Raw genomic sequence first — 20,948 nt, forward strand, 5'->3', positions numbered from 1 at the left:
ACCAGTGGCGGAGGGGGCAGGTCGGCTAGCCGAGGGCATGGTGCCCTGGTTCCAGCCCCGGCGGTGCATAATTCCCACTAGAATGATCAGATGTTCAAAGCCATCCTAGACTATATAATAAGTCAGAGGCCAGCCTGGGCTACAGGGGACTCAGTATCAAAGCAAAGCAAAGCAAGCAAGCAAACAAACAAAAAAAATAATGACCAGCCAGGAGGTATGTGTTCCACTCCTGATGACATTGTGGGGACAATCTCTCCGTACGAAGCTTGAAGGCGGGAAACGTTGGATGTGAGTGAATTACAGCAGAGTGAGGTGAGGAGCCACAGAGTCCAAGAGGATGGGTCCCAGCTCCCTGAGGCTCCACGGGGCGTTCAAATTTGTCCTGTCTGGGTAAGACAGGACACCACTAGAGGGTTGTTGTTGTATTTTTTAAACATTTATGTATTTTTATCTATTTATCTGTTTATTTCAAGTGTATGTGTGTATGCTCCTGTGCATGGAAGTCAGAAGACAGGAAGTTAGTTTTCTTCCTTCCACCCCCATGAGTTCCAGGAGTGGAGCTCAGGTCTTCCAGCAAGGCAGTAAGCGCCTTTACTTATCAAGCCATCTTGATAGTTAAAACTGGTGGGCTTTAAGTAGTGAAGTAATGTAATAACTGAGCAATTCTCTGACTAAATAAAATGCTAAGTAACCTGACAGCCAAGATCAAAAGGACACTTGCGGAGAAATGGTCCCAGAAGAACATAAATTGTTTAAACTTTTATGGAAACAGCTCTCTTAAGATAACTCATAGACCCTAAGAGAGATATGCATGGTATCCCAGAGAAGGGGAATGAGGCAAGATCTCCTGAGCAGATTGGGAGCATTGGGCGGGGGAGAGGGAGCCAGGAAAAAGAGAGGGGGAGAAGAGGAGGGGAGAGGAAGACATAGGGGAGTGGGAAGGTTGAGTCAGAGGAAGAATAGAGGAGAGCAGGATGAGAGACACCACAATAGAGGGAGTCATTATAGGTTTGAGGAGAGATATGGCACTAGTGAGATTTCCAGAGATCTACAAGGATGACACCAACTGACAAACTAAGCAGTAGTGGAGAGGCTACATTAATAGCCCCTCTCTGATAATGAGTTTCATGACTACCTTATATGCCATCCTAGAACCTTCATCCAGTGATTGATGGAAGCAGAGGCAGACACCCACAGCTAAACACTGAACTGAACTCCTGGAACCCAGTGACACAGGGAGAGAGGACTGTTGAGCAAAGGGGTGAAGACTGGGCTTGTGTAACCCACAGAAACAACTGACCTGAACAAGGGGGGAGCTCTTGGACCCCAGACTGATGGCTGGGAATCCAGCATGGGACTGATCCAGACCCCCTGAATGTGGGTGTCAGTGAGGAGGTCTAGGAAATCTATGGGGCCTTGGGCAGTAAATCAGTATTTATCCCTGACATACAAATGGAGTTTGGGTGCCCATCCCACAATGAGGGATGCTCTCTCACCCTGGACTCTTGGGGGAGGGCCTAGGCGCTGCCCTGGATGAGATGACAGACTCTTGATATCACCCATGGAGGACCTCCCCCTCCCTGGGGATCCGAGTGAGGATAGGGTGGGAGGCTGGGGGGTACTGGGGGGACGGGGGGAGGAGGGGAAGGGGAGAAGGAGAGGGGGAGGGAGCTGGGATTGACATGTGAAGCAAGTTTGTTTCTGTTTTTGTTTTTTTGTTTGTTTGTTTGTTTTTTTACGAGACAGGGTTTCTCTGTATTGTTTTGGAGGCTGTTGGTCCAGCCCAGCCTCAAACTCACAGAGATCCGCCTGCCTCTGCCTCCGGAGTGCTGGGATTAAAGGCGTGTGCCACCACCGCCCGGCGAGGGCACCAGATCTTATCACAGATGGTTGTGAGCCACCATGTGGTTGTTGGGAATTGAACTCAGGACCTCTGGAAGAGCAGCCAGTGTTCTTAACCTCTGAGCCATCTCTCCAGGCCCCAGGCTAGTCTTGAACTCCAGAGATCTACCTTGCCTCTGCCTCCTGAGTACGGAGATTAAAGGTGTGTGCCACCACTCCTGGCTCTGACTAATTTTTGACCTTTTTTTACTTGAAATTTGAGGGATTTCTAGTTCTATGTCTGAAGTAAGCCATTTTCAGTGTCTTGGAGGGAAGAGCCTTCCCGGGAGACATCTGCGCGGGTGGAGATCTGCAGTTTCTAGTGGGCTGCCCTGCTCCTTGTGGATACGTGGTCTTGAGGAATCTTCTCCACATCACCTAGCAGTTAAAGACTCTCAGTTGTGTTTCTTGTTAAGTCAAGGCCGTTCAGCTGTCCTGCCCTGCCCTTTCTCCTTGGCCCATCTAGGACTATTAACTCAGAGGCAGGCCCGAGGTCCACGCCTTTAGTCCCAGCACTCAGGAGGCAGAGGCAGGAAGATCTCAGTGAGATGATACCAGCCTGGTCTACAAAGCCAGTTCAAGGTCAGCCAGGAGTGCAGCAAGACCCGGTCTCAAAACTACAAACGGAAACAACACTGCAATTGGATTTAAAAAACAAACAAACAAACAAAAATCTACTGTGCTTTAACACATCAGTAGTTGCTAAAATTCAAAATCCTAAATCACTTTGTACAGCTGTGATAAGCAGCATTTTAAAACCAGCGAATGAGCCAGATGTGGTGGCGCACGCCTTTAACCCCAGCATTCAGGAGTAGGAGGCAGGCGGATCTCTGAGTTTTAAGTCCAAACAGGTCCCGAGGTCCCAAGATAAGAATTGAGAACTGACTCCCGGAGATTGTCCTCAGCACAGACAAGCGTGTACACACACACACACACACACACACACACACACACACACGCCAATTAATAAAAACAACACTACCATCTTCATTTGAAAAAACAAAGCAGAGCCGGGCGTTGGTGGCACACGCCTTTAATCCCAGCACTCGGGAGGCAGAGGCAGGCGGATCCCTGTGAGTTCCAGGCCAGCCTCCAAAGCAATACTGAGAAACCCTGTCTCGAAAAACCAAAAAGAAAAAAAGAAAAAGAAGGAAGGAAGGAAAGAAAGAAAGAAAGAAAGAAAGAAAGAAAGAAAGAAAGAAAGAAAGAAAGAAAAGCAAAACAAAGACCTTGGAACTGGGCGCAGTCGTACGTACCCGCCTTTAAGCCCATCCGGGGATCATTCCAAGGTCGCCCCCGGCTAACTCAGACCTCCTCCATATAAATAAATCCTAAGTGCAAAAACCTAAGACCAAGCAGACAGTAAACCCGCTCACAGCAGGCTCTACTCACAGGGCCGCAACTTCCCTTGGGGTGCGTTGGCCGGCAGGGAGGGAGAGCGCCCAGCCCGTGCCAGCTGCCTTCAAGGAAGGCGACAGACAGCCGGAGTTCACACCTCCGGAGGGTGTGAAGCGCAGGCACGGTCACGTGGCCGGCCCCGGCCAATCAGCAGGCAGCTCGCGGCTGGGTCCCATAAAGGCGCCAGTGGCCGGCTGCTGACAGCCCCGCCATCCGGGGGGCGAGCGCTGGCGGCCACCCGTGGAGAACCGGGAGCGAAGGCCCTGCACTGCTTCACCTAGTGCAAACCGGACGGGCGAGCGGACCAGGTCCCCTTGCTAAGAGGTACTTACTTACCCTTGCCGCAGAGGCCCCGCCCTGGGCTGCGGGGCCCCGGCGGGCCCCGTGGGTGAGAATAACGGTTTCCTCCCCCGCTCTCCCCTCCCCCATGAGCGCTGGGCCGCAGGGAGGGCAGTTGGAGGCCATGGCCCAACCGAGTGCGTGCCCGCCTGCAGCCCGGTGAGCTGGGAGAGCTGCTCGCCCAGGGCGAGCAGCTTGTGGTCCCAATGGGCCACGGTCTCCGCTTCTTCCCGCTCGTAGTCCTTAGCTTTTCCTAAACGCAGGGTTTTCGGAAAGAGGTGGCCGCGAAGTCCAGGGTATAACGGTTTTCTTCGTGGCTGGAGTGTCCGGGGGGCGGGCCGTTCTCCGTGCTTGTCGTTTGGGGAGGGCAGGAGGGAGGCTCTACAGAGCCTCTTTGTTGTGTGTGGACTTTGAACTCGGGGGAAATCCTGGCCCTTGATTCAGTCTTCTACCTCCCCACCCCCATGGAGTCTCCCCTGGGTTGTACCAAACCCTCTGCTGTGTGGCGTGGGTGTGTCTAACACCCCCCCACACTCCAGGCCCTCACTGGTTTGGTGCATGGGCAGAGTCCCAATGGGAAGGAGCAGGTGGGTGGAAAGGAACGAGGGAGGCCTCTCACAAAAGATAGCTCCACTCCATCTCAAAGGCTTAGAGAGTGATGGCGGGAGCCCCGGTGTAGACACGATTCGGGAGGCAAATGCCGAGAGCTAGGTGGAACCCTGGACTATCCGACCAGTACCTACGGCATTACAGATGTTTTGCCGCCACACCTGGCAAGATTTTTTTTGAGCTTTCAAAGAGATTTGTGTGTGTGTGTGTGTGTGTACACCCACCCCCATTGTGTCTGCCTGTCCCCCTAAGGCCCCATTGTCACTCTGTCAAAGCAATAATTACGTTTGTCAAATGATAATTACCTATTCACAACGATCCAGAAAGAGGAGTCCCGGAGCTTCAGTTCCTAACATCGGGCGTGGAGCCCTCGGAAAGGGTTTATAGATGTTTAATGAGTGAGCAAATAGAATTTGGAAGATGGTATCCTGGGAACCAGATAAGAGTTTTAGGAGTGTCACAATAATAGTCTAGCGACAAGACACTGCCCGGGGAAGTCTAGTCAGGTCAGATACAGCAAGAGTCTGTTGGACTTAACAACTAAATGTGGTGAGTGTTAGTGTAGGGGAGGTTGTAAGCAGTGCGGAGGTGTGAAGCAGGCAGTACAGACAACGTAGGTTTTTGGGATGCTTTTGTATGAGACACACGGGCAAATGCCGAGGCCCCAAGGAGGTGATGACTGAAGTTAAGAGTGTCCTGGGCCTAAAGCAACATTGATGATATCATGAAACTCTAACCACGGAGTCTTGAAGGGACGGTGTTGGCTTTGTTCTGAGACAGGTCTGCTCTGTAGTCCAGATTGGCAGCTAACTTGGGGGTCCTCCTGCTTTAAGTCTCCTAGTGGTGGGAACCCTGGTCTATGCCACCACCTTGGACAGAAATTTTAAGGTTTCAACGAAGTTTTTATTTATTTTTGGCTTTTGGAGATAGGGTTTCTCTGTGGAACAGTCCTGGCAGCCCCAGAAAGCAGTTTGTAGACCAAGTTGGCCTTGAACTCTCACAGATCTGCCTGCCTCTGTCTCCCAGGGCTGGGATTAAAGGCATGGCATGTGCCACCACACCCATCAGGAAATCTCACTGTTTTAGTTAGCATAGCTGTCCTTGGCCACCACGAGCCTCGTGGAGATTAAGAGTTATCACACAGGAAGTTTCCTGACACTGCATGGAAGGGCGGAAGGGAAGACTGGATGCTGAGACTGTATCGTGGTGAACATTGTCCTAACTGAAGCCGGATATAATTCTGGAGAGATTGCTTTCTCTAAGGCTGCGCCTGCTCTAAACCCCAGGGCACTGGAGATTGAATGCAGGTTTGACAGGCTAGAGGCTACTCCTTTGGGGATGCAGGATTTAGTGTCTGGGTAAGAGCATGGGAGGCCGGGGAGCTCTGTCCCATCAGTCTAGAGCCAGTTGGAATCTAAATACAAGTTCATCTTTCTGGGCTGTGTTGGTTCCCTTAGTGCACAAGTTCTGTAAAATTCACCCAGAAGACCATTTCAGATGGGTAGAAATTGCCCTTTGTCTTCAAAGCCTCAATAAATTGAACTAGTGTAAAACAGGCTTAAGTTATTTCTCACTCTTTCATGGGCTCAATTCCATGAGATTGATATGCAGGGCAACACAGTTAATGGCATGCAGATCATAGCTGGTAATCTTTAAAAAAAGTTTTAAGGAACAAACAAGAAATTGGATAGTTTGGGTTGTTTGGTTGGTTGGTTTCTGCTTTTCTGGGGCTTAGGAACGAACCTTATATTTACCAGGCAAATGTTTTGTCCTCATCCACCTTCCCTTAAAGAAGACAGGATCTTACTTACTGTGTTGCCTAGATTGGCTGCAAATTCCTGGCCTACAGCAGAATTCCTGGCCTTGGCTTCCTGTCGAGCTGGTTTGAAACGGGAAAATCGTTGCCTCATCCCTCCACACAGTAGACGACTTTTCCTTCCTGGCTTTATCCTGAGATGTCTGTCAACTGTGTGCACATTTTAGAGCAAAGTGTGTAATACATATCAGGGATGACTTTGAAATATCTAAAGGCTGTCTTCCCCAGAGATATAAATTTTTATGCTTTATATTGCTTTTAAAATGTCAGAATAATCTGTAGAAAACAAACATCTATCAGAATTTAAAACCATCAGCTAGAGCTGGGCGTTGGTGGCACACGCCTTTAATCCCAGCACTTGGGAGGCAGAGGGAGGCGGATCTCTTGAGTTTGGGGCCAGCCTGGTCTACAGAGCTACACAGAGAAACCTGTCTTAAAAAAACAAAAAAAAATCAGCTACAAATTCTGAGACATGGGCTGTATAATCTAATCCAGTCTGTCCTTGAGTTTACTGTGCAGCTGAGGCTGACCTTGAACCCCTGATCCTCCCTCCTCCCTCTCCCCAGTGCTGGGATCACAAGCTTGCAGCATAGTATAAGTTAATGGGGTTGATTCTTTCACTTTAATGTTCATTAAGTTTTCTCCATATATTTTTGTAAAGATCATCTTTATTATTTTTAATTATGTATATGTTTGTCTGTGTACTGTATGTGCAGGTACCCATGGAGCCATCAGATATCTCTGAGTTAGAGCTATAGGAGGCTGTGAGATGCCTGGTAGGGGTTCTAAGGATCAAACACAGGTCCTATGCAAGAGCAGTAAATATAAATACTCTTGTAGCCCAGTCTGGCCTTGAACCCAGGGAGTAACGAGGATGAACTCCTGAGCCTCCAGCCTCTGTTAGAATACTGGATTCCAGGAAGTCCAGGCCAGGCTCCTGCGTTTCTCTTTATGACAATAGCACACTATTTTGCTTACTATGGCTTTCTGACAGGTAGAAGCTGGCTTTGTTCTCTTGTTTTTACATTGCTTTGGCCATTTGTCATCTTTTGTAGTTTATATTTATTTTTGGAATTTTTTCTATGTCACTGGAGTTTTCACAGTGGTTGCACTGAATCTGTCCTTCACTTGTATAATAGGAACTTTTTTCCAGCCAGTTTTGTGTTTTATCACCATGGCATTACTTCCACTATGCTTTCTTGGTCTCCTAGTATTAGGGCAGTCTGTGGCACATGGCTTTCCAGGACCTTGTACTTCTTGTCCTTAGAATTTCCTGAAATGGATTTTGGGTTGTTTTTTTAAATGATTTTTCCCCTGAGTCTAGTTAATGCCAGTGAGCACACAGGCAGAATGTTTACAGCAGCTCTGATTGGAGAGTTGGACACTGCGCCACCTGTCACTTTAGCAGAGTGCAGCTGGCTCGGATGGACCAGCTGCTTCAAATGCTCCTTATCTTATTTTACATGTATGTGCGTTTGCATGCATGTGTGACTGCACCACATGTGCAGTGCCCACAGGGCCTGGGACTAGAGTTATGGGGAGCAGTGAAGCTCCATGTGGTGTGGAGAATCGAACCCAGGTCCTCTGCAAGAACAGTCAGTGCTCATAACTGCAGGGCCATCTCTTCAGTCCCTCAGCCCCTTCTTGATATAAAATTCCCTTAATCTTAGCTGTGGCTGTGCTGTTCTCCACTGCCTTGGGTCCGGGGAAAGAAAAAGGAGTTTTAGAGACATTTTAGCAACATACTTGGTTCAGCCCATGAACATGGGATGGGACATCTTTCCATGTGTTTGTCTCTTCAATTAGAAAACATTTCATGTGCGGTGTTTTGCCTGCATGTGTGTCTGTGCGTCATCTGCATGCAGTGTTCTCATTGGCCAAGAGAGGGCAGAGGATCCCCTGGAACTAGAGTTATAGATGTTGTGAGCCGGGTGCTGGGAACTAAACCCCTGTCTTCTGAAGAGCAGCAAGTTCTCTTAACCTTTGAGCCACTCCGGACCCTGTTCAGAGTCTTCAAAGATTCTCTCTGTTGTTTTGTCATTTTAAGCTAAATTTATTTAATTAGCTATTTGTTTGTTTCTTGGGGGTATCCTGCATGCCATCACCAAGGTGGAGGTCAGAACACAACTGACAGTGGTCAGTCCTCTGCTTCCCCAGTGGATCCCAAGGATAAAGCACGGGTGGCCAGCTTTGGCATCAGGTAGGTGCCTTTGTGACTGGGCCATCTCACAATCTCTTCCATCTGTATTTCCTCTAAATTCTAATAAACAGAGCTTCTACTTCCTTCCTTACTTCTGAAGGATTTTATTATTTTTGCACTGCTAGGCAAGCATTCTGCCTGCCACTGAGCTAGACTCCCAGGCTTTAAGAAATTTATTGTAGGGTCTGAAGAGGTGATTCAGGAGTTAAGAGCACACACTGCTCTTCCTGGGGATTGCAACCCCAGCTTTAGAAGCATCAGACAGACACTGCTGACCTCTGTGGGTACTTGCATCTGCACATAGACATACAGTTAAAATAAAAAAATCTTTTAAATGCATCTATAAATGGCATCATTCCTTATTGTCATTGTGGCGATAGTGGATTTGGAGGTGGATTTAGCCCAGAGACTGGCACATGCTCACCTGTGCTGCACCGAGCTCCAGCCCCTGCTCTTCTAAGCAGCTTTTTTGTGTGCTTATTTTTAAATTATTATTTAAAATGTTTTAAGCTTCAGTAAGTTCTACTGCCCCTGCCTTCCAAATACAGACAGGAACCAACATGCCTGCCTGTAAAGTCTTACAACTTTACTGAATTTATTAGTTCATATAGCTTTTGGGTAGAGCCTTTAAGATTTTTCTTCTTAAAAAACATGATTAACATATGCCAGATTATATCATCAGCAGTGAAAATTTAACATCTTGATTTTCAATTTGGATGGACTTTTTATTTCTTCTTTCTCTCCTCTCTCTCCCTCCCTCCCATCCTTCCTTCCTTTCTAGTCCAATTTCTCAGGCTAGGATCCCTGAGCAGGTTATTTTAAATTTTATTTAGACATTTACATTGAAAATAGATTTTTTTCATGCCATATATTCTGATTACAGTTTCCCCTCCCCCAACTCCGCCCACCCAAATCCACAACCTTTCTTCCTCACTTTCAGAAGGAAACAGATATAATAATAATATAATTTTAATAAAAGGTAAAATAAAACAAACCAGAAAGGGCAAAACAAGCAGGGGCTGGGGGAAGAACCAAAGCGAAGCACAAGAAACGCACATAGATGTTGAAACACATATTTGCATACACAGACAACCCATAAAAATGAAATCATAAATCATAAAATGTAAGCAAAAGATCAACAATGCTAACAGTTTTGCCCGAAGAGTTATGAGCTAAAAACCCTCTAAAAGTGCTATTGAGTTTGTTTTGTGCTGACCATCTACTGCTGAGCATGGAGCCTCCCTTAAGCGTGGCTTGAGTTTTACTCCCTTGAGAAAACTGAAATGTCTTTGCAGGTTACTAATTGAATATAGCTTCTTGGTTAGGCATAGGGGCATTGCCTACTTCCCCTCTCAGCGCTAGGACCCCATCTGGCTGAGACTTGCGGGGGCCTTGCCATTTTGAAGAAGTTTCTGCTGTGTTGCATCTCCACACAACTCCTCACATGGCGCTTAGTTTAGCTGTCCTTCCTGATATCTCCTCACCTTGTGCTTCTCTTCCCTCCCTGCTTCTGTCCTCTCCTCCCACCATCCATCCATGACTGCATCTATTTCTGTGTCCTAGAGAGATTTGTCCCTCACAAACTCTGTGATCACGTGGATTGCGCCTTGCTTACAGAAGGTTTAACAGCAAGACCCATATAGAAGTGCATACATACCATATTTGTCTTTGGGGGTCTGAGCTACCTCACTAAGAATTCTTTTTATATCTCCATGCATCTGCCTATGAATTTCATTATTTCATTTTTAAGAGCTGATTAATATTCCATTGTGTACTTAGTACTAAATTTTTTATTCATCTATCGATTGACAGACATCTAGGCTGTTTCTAACTTATGGTGTCCCTGCAGTAGGAGGTAGAGTCCTTCGGGTATACGTAAAAGACTGGAATAGCTGGTTCTTGAGGGAGATCTACTCTAGCTCCCAGAGGACCCACACCACTGATTTCCAGACTGGCTGTACAAGTTTGCAGTCCTACCGGCAAAGGATGAGTGTTCCCCTTACCCCACATCCTCACCTGCATGAGCTGCCATTTGTGTTATTGACCTTAGCCATTCTGACAGGTGTAAGATGGAATCTCAAAGTAGTTTTAATTCGCATTTCCCTGATGGCTAAGAATGTTGAACATTTCCTTAAGTGTTTTTCAGCCATGTGTGTTTCATCTTTTGAGAATTCTGTTTAGATCTGCATCCCATTTTTTTATTGGATTGTTTTCTTGATGATGGTAACTTTTATTACACAGAAACTTCTCTGATAAATGAGGTTTTATTTATTAATTATTGATCTTAGTACCTGTGCTAATGGTGTTCTGTTCAGGAAGTCTTCTCTTGTGCCAGGGCGTTCAAGGCCGTTGACCACTTTCTCCTCTATCAGATTCAGGGTATCTGGCCTTATGTTGAGGTGCTTGGTTGATCCATTTGGAGTTGAGTTTTGTGCATGGCGATAAATATGGATCTATTTGAACTGGGTGGTGGTGCATGGGAGGCAGAGGCAGTCAGATCTCTGAGTTCAAGGCTAGCCTGGTCTGCAAAGTTAGTTCCAGGACCCAAAGACTACACAGAGAAACCCTGTCTTGAAAAGCAAAAAACAAAGAGGGATCTATTTGGGCTTTTCTACATGCAGCTATCCAGTTTGACTAGCACCATTTGTTGAGGATGCTCTTTTCCCAGTGTGTATTTCTGGCTCTTTTATAAAAAATCTGGGGTCCATAGGTGTGTAGACTTATGTCTGAGTCTTCAGCTCAGTTTCCATTGATTAATGTCTCATTTTTAATACTAATGCCATGCTGTTTTTATTACTATAGTTATGTAATGACAATTTAAGATTAAAATGGTATTAATAACTCTAGCAGTTCTTTTATTACTCAAGATTGATTTTAGTTTCTTTGGGGTTGTGTGTGTATCTGTGTCCCCATGCATGTGGAGGCCTGTGGTGATATATTGTTTATGATTTATTAAAACCACTAGAGATCAAAACAGCAAAGCAGTCATACTACTTAGCCATAGAAGCCAGGCACACACCTTTAATCCCAGGGCTCAGAAGAAAAGCAGATGGATCTCTGAGTACAAGACCACCCTGAGTTACCAGAGAGTAAATCAGAAGTTTAATCCCAGGATTTGAGAGGCATGGAAGGTAAAGGCATTCAGTCAGAGAATCAGTCTCTAGCCACATGGAGGAGATTGTAGCAGTTGAGTGAACCTGAGGAGCAGTGAGGTCGGGAGCAGTCTGAGGATTGTCCCTCTGGTCTGAGCTGAGGTTGAGGTAGAGGTAAGAGGCAGGGACTTGGCTGCTTTGCTTCTCTGATCTTTGGGCAAGCTTTAATAAATCATAAGTACCTTATCACCACCGAGGTCAGAGGACAACCTTGAATGTCATTCTTACACACAAGCTATCCACCTTGAGACAGGGTCTCTCACTGACCTGGAACTCAGCAATTAGGCTAGAGCGAGTGTGCAGAGAGCCCTAAGTCCTCTTGTATCATTCCCCAGTACTGAGAGTCAAGCAGGCTCTCTCCACCACTGTCAGCTTTTTAGTGATTTATTGATTGAACTATATCCTCAGTCCCTTCGATGTCTTTCTTTTTAATGATGCTTTAAATTCATTTTATTTTTTATCTGTGTGTGTGTGTGTGTGTGTGTGTGTGTGTGTGTAACATGAGTGCATGTGCCCACAGAGTCCAGAAGAGGTTGTTGGATGTCATGGAGCTGGAATTGTGTTGTGAGCTACCTGATGCCAGAACCAAGAACTGAACTAGGGTCCTGGAAAAGCAGTAAATGCTTTTAACCACCTAGCCATCTCTTCTGCTCCTGTAGTTTCTTATAATAAATGTTCTGTGTCTGCACTGTGCAATGTATAACCACTAGCCACATACATGTCAGGCACTCGGAGGTGGCTAATAATATGTATGGCCACTTGCAGTGCCTTATCAGTCATCAGCAAATTTGGGATTGTGTGTCTCTGTATTATTGGGGAGCAAACTTGGACCTTACATGCTCTTCCACTGAGCCACACCTCCAACTCCTCATACAGTTAGATTGAGGAGATACAGATTATTTTCAATAGAAGCTGACAAAAGGACTTTTAAAGTAAATTTATTATGTATTTTCTAATACATAATTTTGGGGCTGGTGAGATGGCTCAGCAGGTAAAGGCACCTTCTGTAAAGCAGGCTTATGTTTCCAGAACCCACATGATGGAAAGGGACCTGACTGCAGGTTACCCTCTCACCTGCACATGCATGCTCTGGTACACATGTTCAGCCATGCATAAGCTCATGCAATAATAAATAACTTTTAAAGCTGGTTGTCTAGGCTTCCTTCTCATTGATGCTTTAAGATGTAACAAATAACACTTTCAAAAGAGTTACTTCCCACAAGAGACTAATATTCACCTTTTATTTTAACTAGATAAATGTCTTCACAAACAGACCCTCCCATTCCTCTACAGACACCATTAGGGGGGCAGAGTGGTTCAGGCCTGTAATCCCAGTACTTGGGAGGCTGAGCCAGAGCCTCCCCTTGAGTTAGAGGCCCCTTTGGGGCTACATAATAAGACCGGCAATTGGGAGGTAGAAGCAGAAAGGGTAGGAATTGCAAATCATCCTAGATCATACAGTAAGTTCAAGGTAAGCTGAGATACATAAGGCCTTCTGTCCCCCAAGCCCTCCCCTCCATGTTCCAAGCACTTGGGAGGTAGAAGCAGCAGGATTAAGAGTTCTAGATCATACTCAGCTTCATGAGGTTAAGTTGGGTTACATGAGACCTTTTCTCAAAACCCAAGAAGAGGACACTATGTAAGCCACAGCTTGGGAGAAGATATTTGCAGTATATAACAAAGGTTTTATACTCAAAATATATGAAAATGGTTAAAGACACCCGGTAAAAATAGTCACACCTCTAATGTGCTTGACACACAATGCACATGTGGCCAGTAAACATAAAAGGGCTTCATATCGTGGATCATCAGAGAAATAACAATGAGCATCACACTTCAGCCTCCTGTGTACCTATACATGGCTGATGTGGCAGCAGGACCAGACACTCACACTGAGGCAAAGTGGCTTGAGGGTGGTTTGCAAAGCAGGTGGTGTCTTTAGGCTGAATTGCTGCATACAATTCAGTAACTTCACTTCTGGGTTTATACATGACACACACACACACACACACACACACACACACCTTCTAACAGCAGTGCCACACAGCCCTAAAGTTTGAAGTGAAACAAATAAGGTAGGTGTGATGGACATGCTATGATTTCTAGACTTGGATCGCTAAGGCAGGAAGCTTCTTGCAGGTTTGAGGATGGTCTGGTCTACACAGTAGAAAGGAAAGAGCATTTCTACCACCGTAAATCAGTGTACATCAATGTAAATAAGCAAACAACACCTGAATAAGCTTTATAAACATAATGAGGAAGAAAGCCAAATGAAGTATAATACATAGGAAATAATGCTGTGTCTATGCCAGGCTTGAAGTTTTACATATAACACAAGAGAAGTAAAGGTATGAGATGGAGTGAACTGTAACATTGATAATGATTTCAAATTAATTCATTTCAATGTGGTGGTCATCCATCTTGGCTGTACATCATGAACAGAAGGGAACTTCAGAAACTAAAACTGATTCTCATACTCTAGAAAGAAAGACAAACAATGGCCATGTGATCTAGCTGTGGTTGTACACAACCAAATTTTCTTTAAAAAGGAAGACAAGGACAAGCACAGGCTTGGAAGGTTTTATGTCTGTGTTCACAGCAACAATGAATGAGTCTTATAATATTTGTGTGTTCATTGAGCGTTGTGTATCTCTCCAAAAGATGGAAGCGACCTGTTTGATGCTGGTGGATGAAGGTAAACAAAATGCAGTGCCTAAAAAGGAATGTCCCTCAGCTGTAAAAGGAAGGAAGGGCCTAGAAAGATGACTTAGTGGTTAAGAGTTCTTAGCTGGGTGATGGTGGTGCACACTTTTAATCCCAGCACTCAGGCAGATCTCTTGAGTTCAAGGCCTGCCTGGAGCATAGAATGGGTCCTACGACAGCCAGGGCTACACAGAGAAATGCTGTCTCAAAAAGCAAAAACAACAAAAAAGAGTTCTTGGTTCTTGCTACACTTCCAGAGTTCAATTCCAAGCACCCATGTCAAATGGCTTATCACCCAATGCCTTCCTGCCCTTTTCTGGCCTCCGAGGACACCTGCACATATGGCTACATACTCAAACACACACCTGCATATAAACAATAAATGAAAATGCGAACTTTAAAAGAAAGGAAACTGAGGCTGGGGTCATATGTAGCTCAGTGGTAGAATTCTTATGTAGCATGAACACAGCCCTAAATTCAAACTACAGCACCACAAAAAGTTGGGGGGAGTGGATGCTGGCACACACCTGTGATCCTAAATTCAAACTACAGCGCCACAGAAAGTTGGGGGGTGGATGCTGGCACACCTGTGATCCCAGTCTCATGCAGCTGAAACAGCGGGGTTGCAAATTCAAGGCGAATCCTGGCTATATAGCAGGACCCCTATTTCTCTTTTTAAAATTTTTTTCATTTATTTTACATACTGACCACAGTTCCCTCCTCTCCTCCCTTTCCCCCCTCCCCCTCCCATCTACCTGTCTCACCATACACCCCTCTTCCTTCTCCAATCAGAGAGGGGCAGGCCTCCTCTGGGCTTGCACAAAGCATGGTACATCAAGTTGAGGCAGGACCTAGCTCCTCCCGCTGCATCAAGGCTGGGCCAGGTAATTCAGCCTGGAGAAGAGGTCCTGATCTCACTGCTCGGAGCTTTACAGAGAGACTAAGGGACACAACTGTCATACATATGCAGAGAGCTAGGTCCCATGGAAGCTCCTGTGTGCTCAGGTCAGCTGTCACCCCGCCACCCTCCCCTCACCCCCAGCTAGCGCTAGTACAATCCCTCCTCCCTTTCTTCAACAAGACTCCAGGAGCTCCGCCCAGTGCTTGGCTGTGGACCTCTGCAATTGCTTCCATCAGTTACTGGATAAAGGCTCTTTGATGGTAATTAGAGAAGTCACCAATATGATTACAGTAGATGGCCAGTTTAGGCACCCTCTCCACTATTATGCTATGAGTCTTAGCTGGTATCATTGTTGTAAATTCCTGGGGGTTTCCCTGGCATCAGGTTTCTCCCTAACCCCGGAATGCCCCCCCTCAGTCCTGCCCCCAACCCACCTCCCACACCCAGCCTGCCCAGTCTGCTCCCTTAAGTTCCCCTTCCCACAACCTCACCACCCGGCCCCCAGTTTACCCAGGAGATCTCTTCTATCACCCCTCCCAGAGAAATCCATGCCTCCTCCTTATGCTCCGTGTTATGCTTCTCTGGGGCTGTGGATTGTAGGTTAGTTATCCTGTACTTTACCCCTAACATCCACTTATGAGTGAGTAGATCCCGTTTATCTTTTTAGGTCTGGGTTACCTCACTCAGAATGATTATTTTCCTAGTTCCATCTATTTGTCTGCAAATTTCAGGAAGTCATTGGTTTTTACAGCTGATTAGTACTCCATTGTGTAAAAGTACCACATTTTCTGTATCCACTCTTCAGTTGAGGGGCATCTAGGTTGTTTCCAGGTTCTGGCTATTATGAATAATGCTGCTATGAACATAGTTGAGCAAGTGGCAGGACCCCTGTTTCAAAGGAGAATGAGGGAAAGAAAATCTGGCACATTCTGTAAACATGGATGAACCTTGAGGATTTTGAACTAAGTAAAATATGTAGTGTGCCTACAAGGTGGCTCCACAGGAAAATGTTTGCTGCCTGAGTTTGATCCCTGGGACTCACACAGTGGAAGGAGAGAAATGACGACCCCCCCACACAAATGTAATTATAAAAAACAGGGCAGATGTTGTGTGATTCCACATATATCTAGAGTGCTGTGTCTAGAAACAAGTGACTATTGGGTCTGGTGCTGCAGGCCATAACCATAGCTACTGGAGAAACCAAGGCAGTAGGATCAGTTCAAGGCTTTCCTGAGCCTTGTTTCCAAAAATAATGACAGAAATAGGAGTAGCAGATGCCAAGGCTGGGGGAAGACAAGAATGGGTGGCGTGAGGGTGGTTTGATGGATGTAGGATTTGAGTTTTGTAAAAAGAGACTGGTTTTAGAAAAACCTGAATATATGCAATAGTATTGAGCTAAGGATTTAAAACCGCTAAAATGAATTTTACCACAAGTAAGGGTACATGATCACTTTGAGCAGCAGTGGTAAACCATTACTGATTTCATGCATGTGGCTCCTGGCTTAGTTTAATAGGTCTAAAAGTGGAAAATTAGCCGCTTGTCATTTTGCTTACTGGCATGAGGAACTGTGCACATTCCTAGCACAGTTTAGTAATGTTGTGCTCCAGGAATCTTAGATATAACAGGCTGCATTGCTACACATTTCTCTTCCTAATGCATTTGTTTTCAACTTTACTTATTTTAGTTCTTACTGTTGGTGTTGAAGATTGGATCAGGGCCTTGCCCTGACTAAGCCCATGTATTGCCACTGAGGTACGCTCCTAGGCCCTAGGAATTGGGGTTTTATTTTGTGTCTCCGCATGTGTGTGTGCTTGTGCCATGGAGCATATGTGGAGATCAGAGGACAAATGTCAAGAGTCTGTTCTCTCCCACATTGTGGAACTCAGGGATCACACTTGCCAGAAAGTGTTGTTACCTGCTAAGCCATCTTGATTGACAAAACATTGTTTTTAGACCTAGTTATTTTGAGTGTGTGCATGTGTGCCTGCAAAGGCCAGAGGGCACCGTATGGGTGTTGATGAATTGGGATTTTAAATAAATGACTTTATTTAAATTAGTGAGAAAATTTGGGGGAGGGTTAGCCAAAAAATTCTTTACTCTTTCCCCCACATTCAATGAACAATTACAGGATTATCTATACCCCAATGGTCCTTTTAACACTCCTGGTGCTTCTTTTTATTAGGAATTTGTAGACTTTTCCTGCTAAGACCTCAATTTGTATTTTTGAAGAACAGAAAGAAATTCTGTGAAGTGTGGAAATAATTTAAACCATCTAAGACTAATACATAATGAAACAATGTATACTATTTGCATAAAAAGGTTAGTATTGGTTAAAAGTTTGTCATTTGTCCTTTTGTTCCTGGCCTAAGATGTGGTGGGGGTTTTTAGAGGAGAGGATGTTTTTGTTTTTGAGACAGGATTTCACTACGTAGCCTTGGTTGGCCTGGAACTTGCTATGTAGACGGACCAGGCTTGTCTTGAGCTTACAGAAATCCACCTGCTTCTGCCTCCTTAGTTCTATGACTAAAGGTGTGCACCACTATGCCTGGACTTTTGTAACCATCATTTAAACAACTAAAATGTGTTTTGAAATAGAGTATCTCAGCTGTGTGTGATTGTTGTGCCTGCAATCCTAGCACTCAGGGAGCCAAGCAGGAAATTCTTGTCTGAGGCTGTCCTGGACTATATACAAAATAAGACACGAGGTCCTGTCCCAAAAAACAATAGCAGTAGCAGCAACACAAAGCCAGGCATGGTTGTGTCCTATGCAGTGAGCTCCAGGCTCAGAAACAGAGTGAGATCCTGACTCCAAAATCCAGAAAACAAAACAACAAAAGCCACTCTTTCTCTTGAGTAAATCCTCTGGGCTCTTACAAACAGCAACTTCTAAAGTACTCAGTTTTGTATTTTTCAGGACACCTGCTTATAGGCAACATTAGAATCCCAGGACCTGAAGTGATCGATAATGTCTCTGCCAAGTCGACAGACAGCAATTGTTAACCCCCCTCCACCAGAATATATAAATGCTAAGAAAAACGGGCGCCTGACCAATCAGCTGCAGTTCCTACAGAAAGTCGTCCTGAAGGCTCTCTGGAAACACAGCTTTTCATGGCCTTTCCAACAGCCAGTGGACGCTGTGAAACTAAAGCTGCCTGTAAGCATTTTACGACATGTTAATTCTTACTTTGTGTGTGTGTGTGTGTGTGTGTGTGTGTGTGTGTGTGCCTGTGCGTATTTAAGTTTCAAGATACATGGGGAGGTTAGAGGCAACCTGGGAGTTTCCGTGCTCTCCTACGCTGAATTCCAGGGAGTGAACTCAGGTTGTCAGACCCATAGGATTAGATTAGCACTTTTGCCTGCTGAGCCATCTCACTGGCCCAGGCCTCAGGTATAGGGAATCCAGGCAGCAGGCAGTCTTGAAGCCAAGTGAATCAGAGAGGAGCAAACCCAGCATTAAGATACAACAAGGTTTTCATATGCAGCCTATATTTTTGCATTAAGCGCCCAATAAATTAGGAATAGGTATTTGAAATATAGGAGAACTATCACCAAGATGCAGCAACCAAACTCACTTCCAGTGCCTGCAGGTGTCAGAGCCCCCATCCCATCCACCTAACTGCCATGGAATGGGAGGGAGCATGGAGGACTCTCTCCTCCAGAAGCAGCTCCGACATTTTTCTATGATGTTAACTTCCAGGTTGGTAAGTTCCCTTCAGAGATAAGCTTTGGAGGAAGCGATTTTAAAGTCTAACAACCATAGACACTCACAGGACAGGACAATGTCCAACTTTTTGCTGCTGCACTGGGCATGCCGTTAACTGGCATAGCTCTGCCTCTGCCTCCCACCTCACCACAGGAGTTCTGTGATTACAGATGTGCACAGCTGGCTTTTTGTGTGGTTCCAGGGGATCAAGCTCAGATCATCAGGTTTGCACAACTGGTGCTTTTATTAACTAAGCCGTTTCACTGGTCCATAGTCTTTTAGTCTTGTTGTTTATCTGTTTTGGTATTTTCAATTTTAACCAGAAAATTCCTACAACTATAAGAAAAGATTAGTTGGGGCTGGAGAGATAGGTCAGCCACTAAGAACAATGACTGCTCTTCTAGAGGACCCAGATTCAATTCCCATCACCCACATGGTGGCATCTACTGTCTGTAACTCCAGTTCCAGGGATAGAGTGAGAACTGATGGGTATGTAATAGGAATGTCAGGGATCCAATTCCCTCTTCTGGTCTCTACAGGCACCAGATACACAGGTACTCCACGGATGTACATGCAGGCAAAACACCCATATACATTAAATATTGTAACTTAATCTTTAATATTATAAATATACATAATTAGACACTTGATTATTCAACACCCCTGAAGACTGTCCTAAGTGTTCTCCCCAACTCCCAAACTGAAAGTTAGTGTTCTGAATGTTGGCACTCTTATGTAGCAGTTCTTGATACAGCGTAAGGTTTCCTTGCCTAGCATGCCACGGTAGCTGTCTGATGAAGATAACTGCCACTTGACCTCCTCTGAGAAGGCTTCCCCACACCACTTAGCGGTCTCACTCGCATCACATGTCACATGTCACATTCAGCTTTAGGTTTCACTTGACGTTTTTAATTGTGCAGTACCAGAGCCATCGAGGGTGTAGTCGACGAGTCAGGAACAGAACTTTCCTCTGAGCCTGCCAGATTCCATAAATTACCTTCTTTTCTTTTTACGTTTTTCAAAACTCAGTGTTTTAAATTTTGCCTTTGCCAATCTCCTAATGTTTTCCATTATTTGCATGAATGTGAGTATGTACATATACCAAGGACACCTTTTGGGAGTCAGTTGTCACTGCCACCGTGTGGGTCCTGGAGTGCCAAGGCAGGCTGTTGAGATTAGTTGCAGGCACGCTTACTCTCTGGGCCACCACATGAACATAGCCTGCGTCAGCCTTCAAAGACCTTTCCTTTCTCTGGAAAGTGACGCTGTGACAACTAGCTCCAGTTGTTGCTAGTGAAGGCTCTGGCTCAGGTCATGCCTCTAACGAAAGGTAACCGTGTACACTCCTTAGTCAGAGGTTTACAGTTCATAGTCAATAGTTTTTTATGTGTGGTTGTACCATACTGAACCCAAGGCCTCAAGCATACTAAACAAGTATGCCTGCCAGTCTGTTGTTGTTGTTATTAATTTATTGTGGTGCTGTGGATGGAACCCAGTGTCTTATGATGTTATTATGAGCTCTCTACCACTGAACTACACCCCAGCCTCATTCTCATAATGTAACTTCTTCAAACCTATAGGACTATTATACCATCATAAAAACCCCAATGGATTTAAATACAATAAAGAAGCGGTTGGAAAATAAGTATTATGTGAAGGCTTCCGAATGCATAGAAGACTTCAATACAATGTTTTCAAACTGCTATTTATACAACAAGGTATGTAAACTTGTATTACACAGCCTATTCTTTGCTATTATGTATATAAGAATGTATGATAGGTGTTATGATTTCAGATTTCAGCTCCTGATTAGGAAGAGTTGATGTGTGTTTTGGAGAGGAGGGGTAGTTTGAAACAAGGTTTCCATGTGCACCGGAGCTGCCCTCAAGCTTGCTCTTCCTGCCTAAGCCTCTAGAGCACTGGGTCATAGGCACGCGCCCTCATGTTCAACTCGTGTGTCTTTTAGGTGTGCTGTCTTGTAATCTGTTTTATCTGTTTGTGTGTGAGCCTGTAGAGGCCAGAGGACAGCTTTCAGGAGCTGGTTCCCCTCCCACTATGGGTTATGGGGTGGAACTAGGGTCACTGGGCTTGTACAGCAAGTGTTTACCAAATTTCACCCCCTCACTGACCCCAATTAGCATTTGCATATCTTAAGTAAACTGTTTCTCATTGGATTTCATAATTTTTATATTTCAGTCTATTTGCTTAATTTTTCTTAGCCTATTGACCATATTTTTGCCTGAAT

General features: G+C 45.3%; 1 protein-coding gene across 13 annotated transcripts in view; it reads left to right on the forward strand.

Annotated features, from left to right (window-relative positions):
* Positions 1 to 207: 207 nt before the first annotated feature.
* Positions 208 to 20,948, forward strand: part of Brdt (bromodomain testis associated) — a 52,257-nt gene continuing 31,516 nt past the window's right edge. For 9 of the 13 annotated variants that reach the window (XM_021231401.2, XM_021231407.2, XM_005077385.4 and 6 more), the window contains exons 1-5: positions 3,443 to 3,603; positions 16,685 to 16,752; positions 17,183 to 17,319; positions 17,915 to 18,154; positions 20,284 to 20,421. In XM_021231401.2, coding sequence (XP_021087060.1) covers positions 17,966 to 18,154; positions 20,284 to 20,421 — 327 coding nt within the window. In that variant the 5' untranslated portion in view covers positions 3,443 to 3,603; positions 16,685 to 16,752; positions 17,183 to 17,319; positions 17,915 to 17,965. Of the gene's footprint in view, positions 313 to 3,442; positions 3,604 to 8,152; positions 8,244 to 16,684; positions 16,753 to 17,182; positions 17,320 to 17,914; positions 18,155 to 20,283; positions 20,422 to 20,948 lie in introns of those variants that run through there. The other 4 variants (XM_040733461.1, XM_021231403.2, XM_021231405.2 and 1 more) reach the window with 4 other exon arrangements.

The sequence above is a fragment of the Mesocricetus auratus genome, unplaced genomic scaffold, assembly GCF_017639785.1.
Source record: "Mesocricetus auratus isolate SY011 unplaced genomic scaffold, BCM_Maur_2.0 Super-Scaffold_100031, whole genome shotgun sequence".
Classification (NCBI taxonomy): domain Eukaryota; kingdom Metazoa; phylum Chordata; class Mammalia; order Rodentia; family Cricetidae; genus Mesocricetus; species Mesocricetus auratus.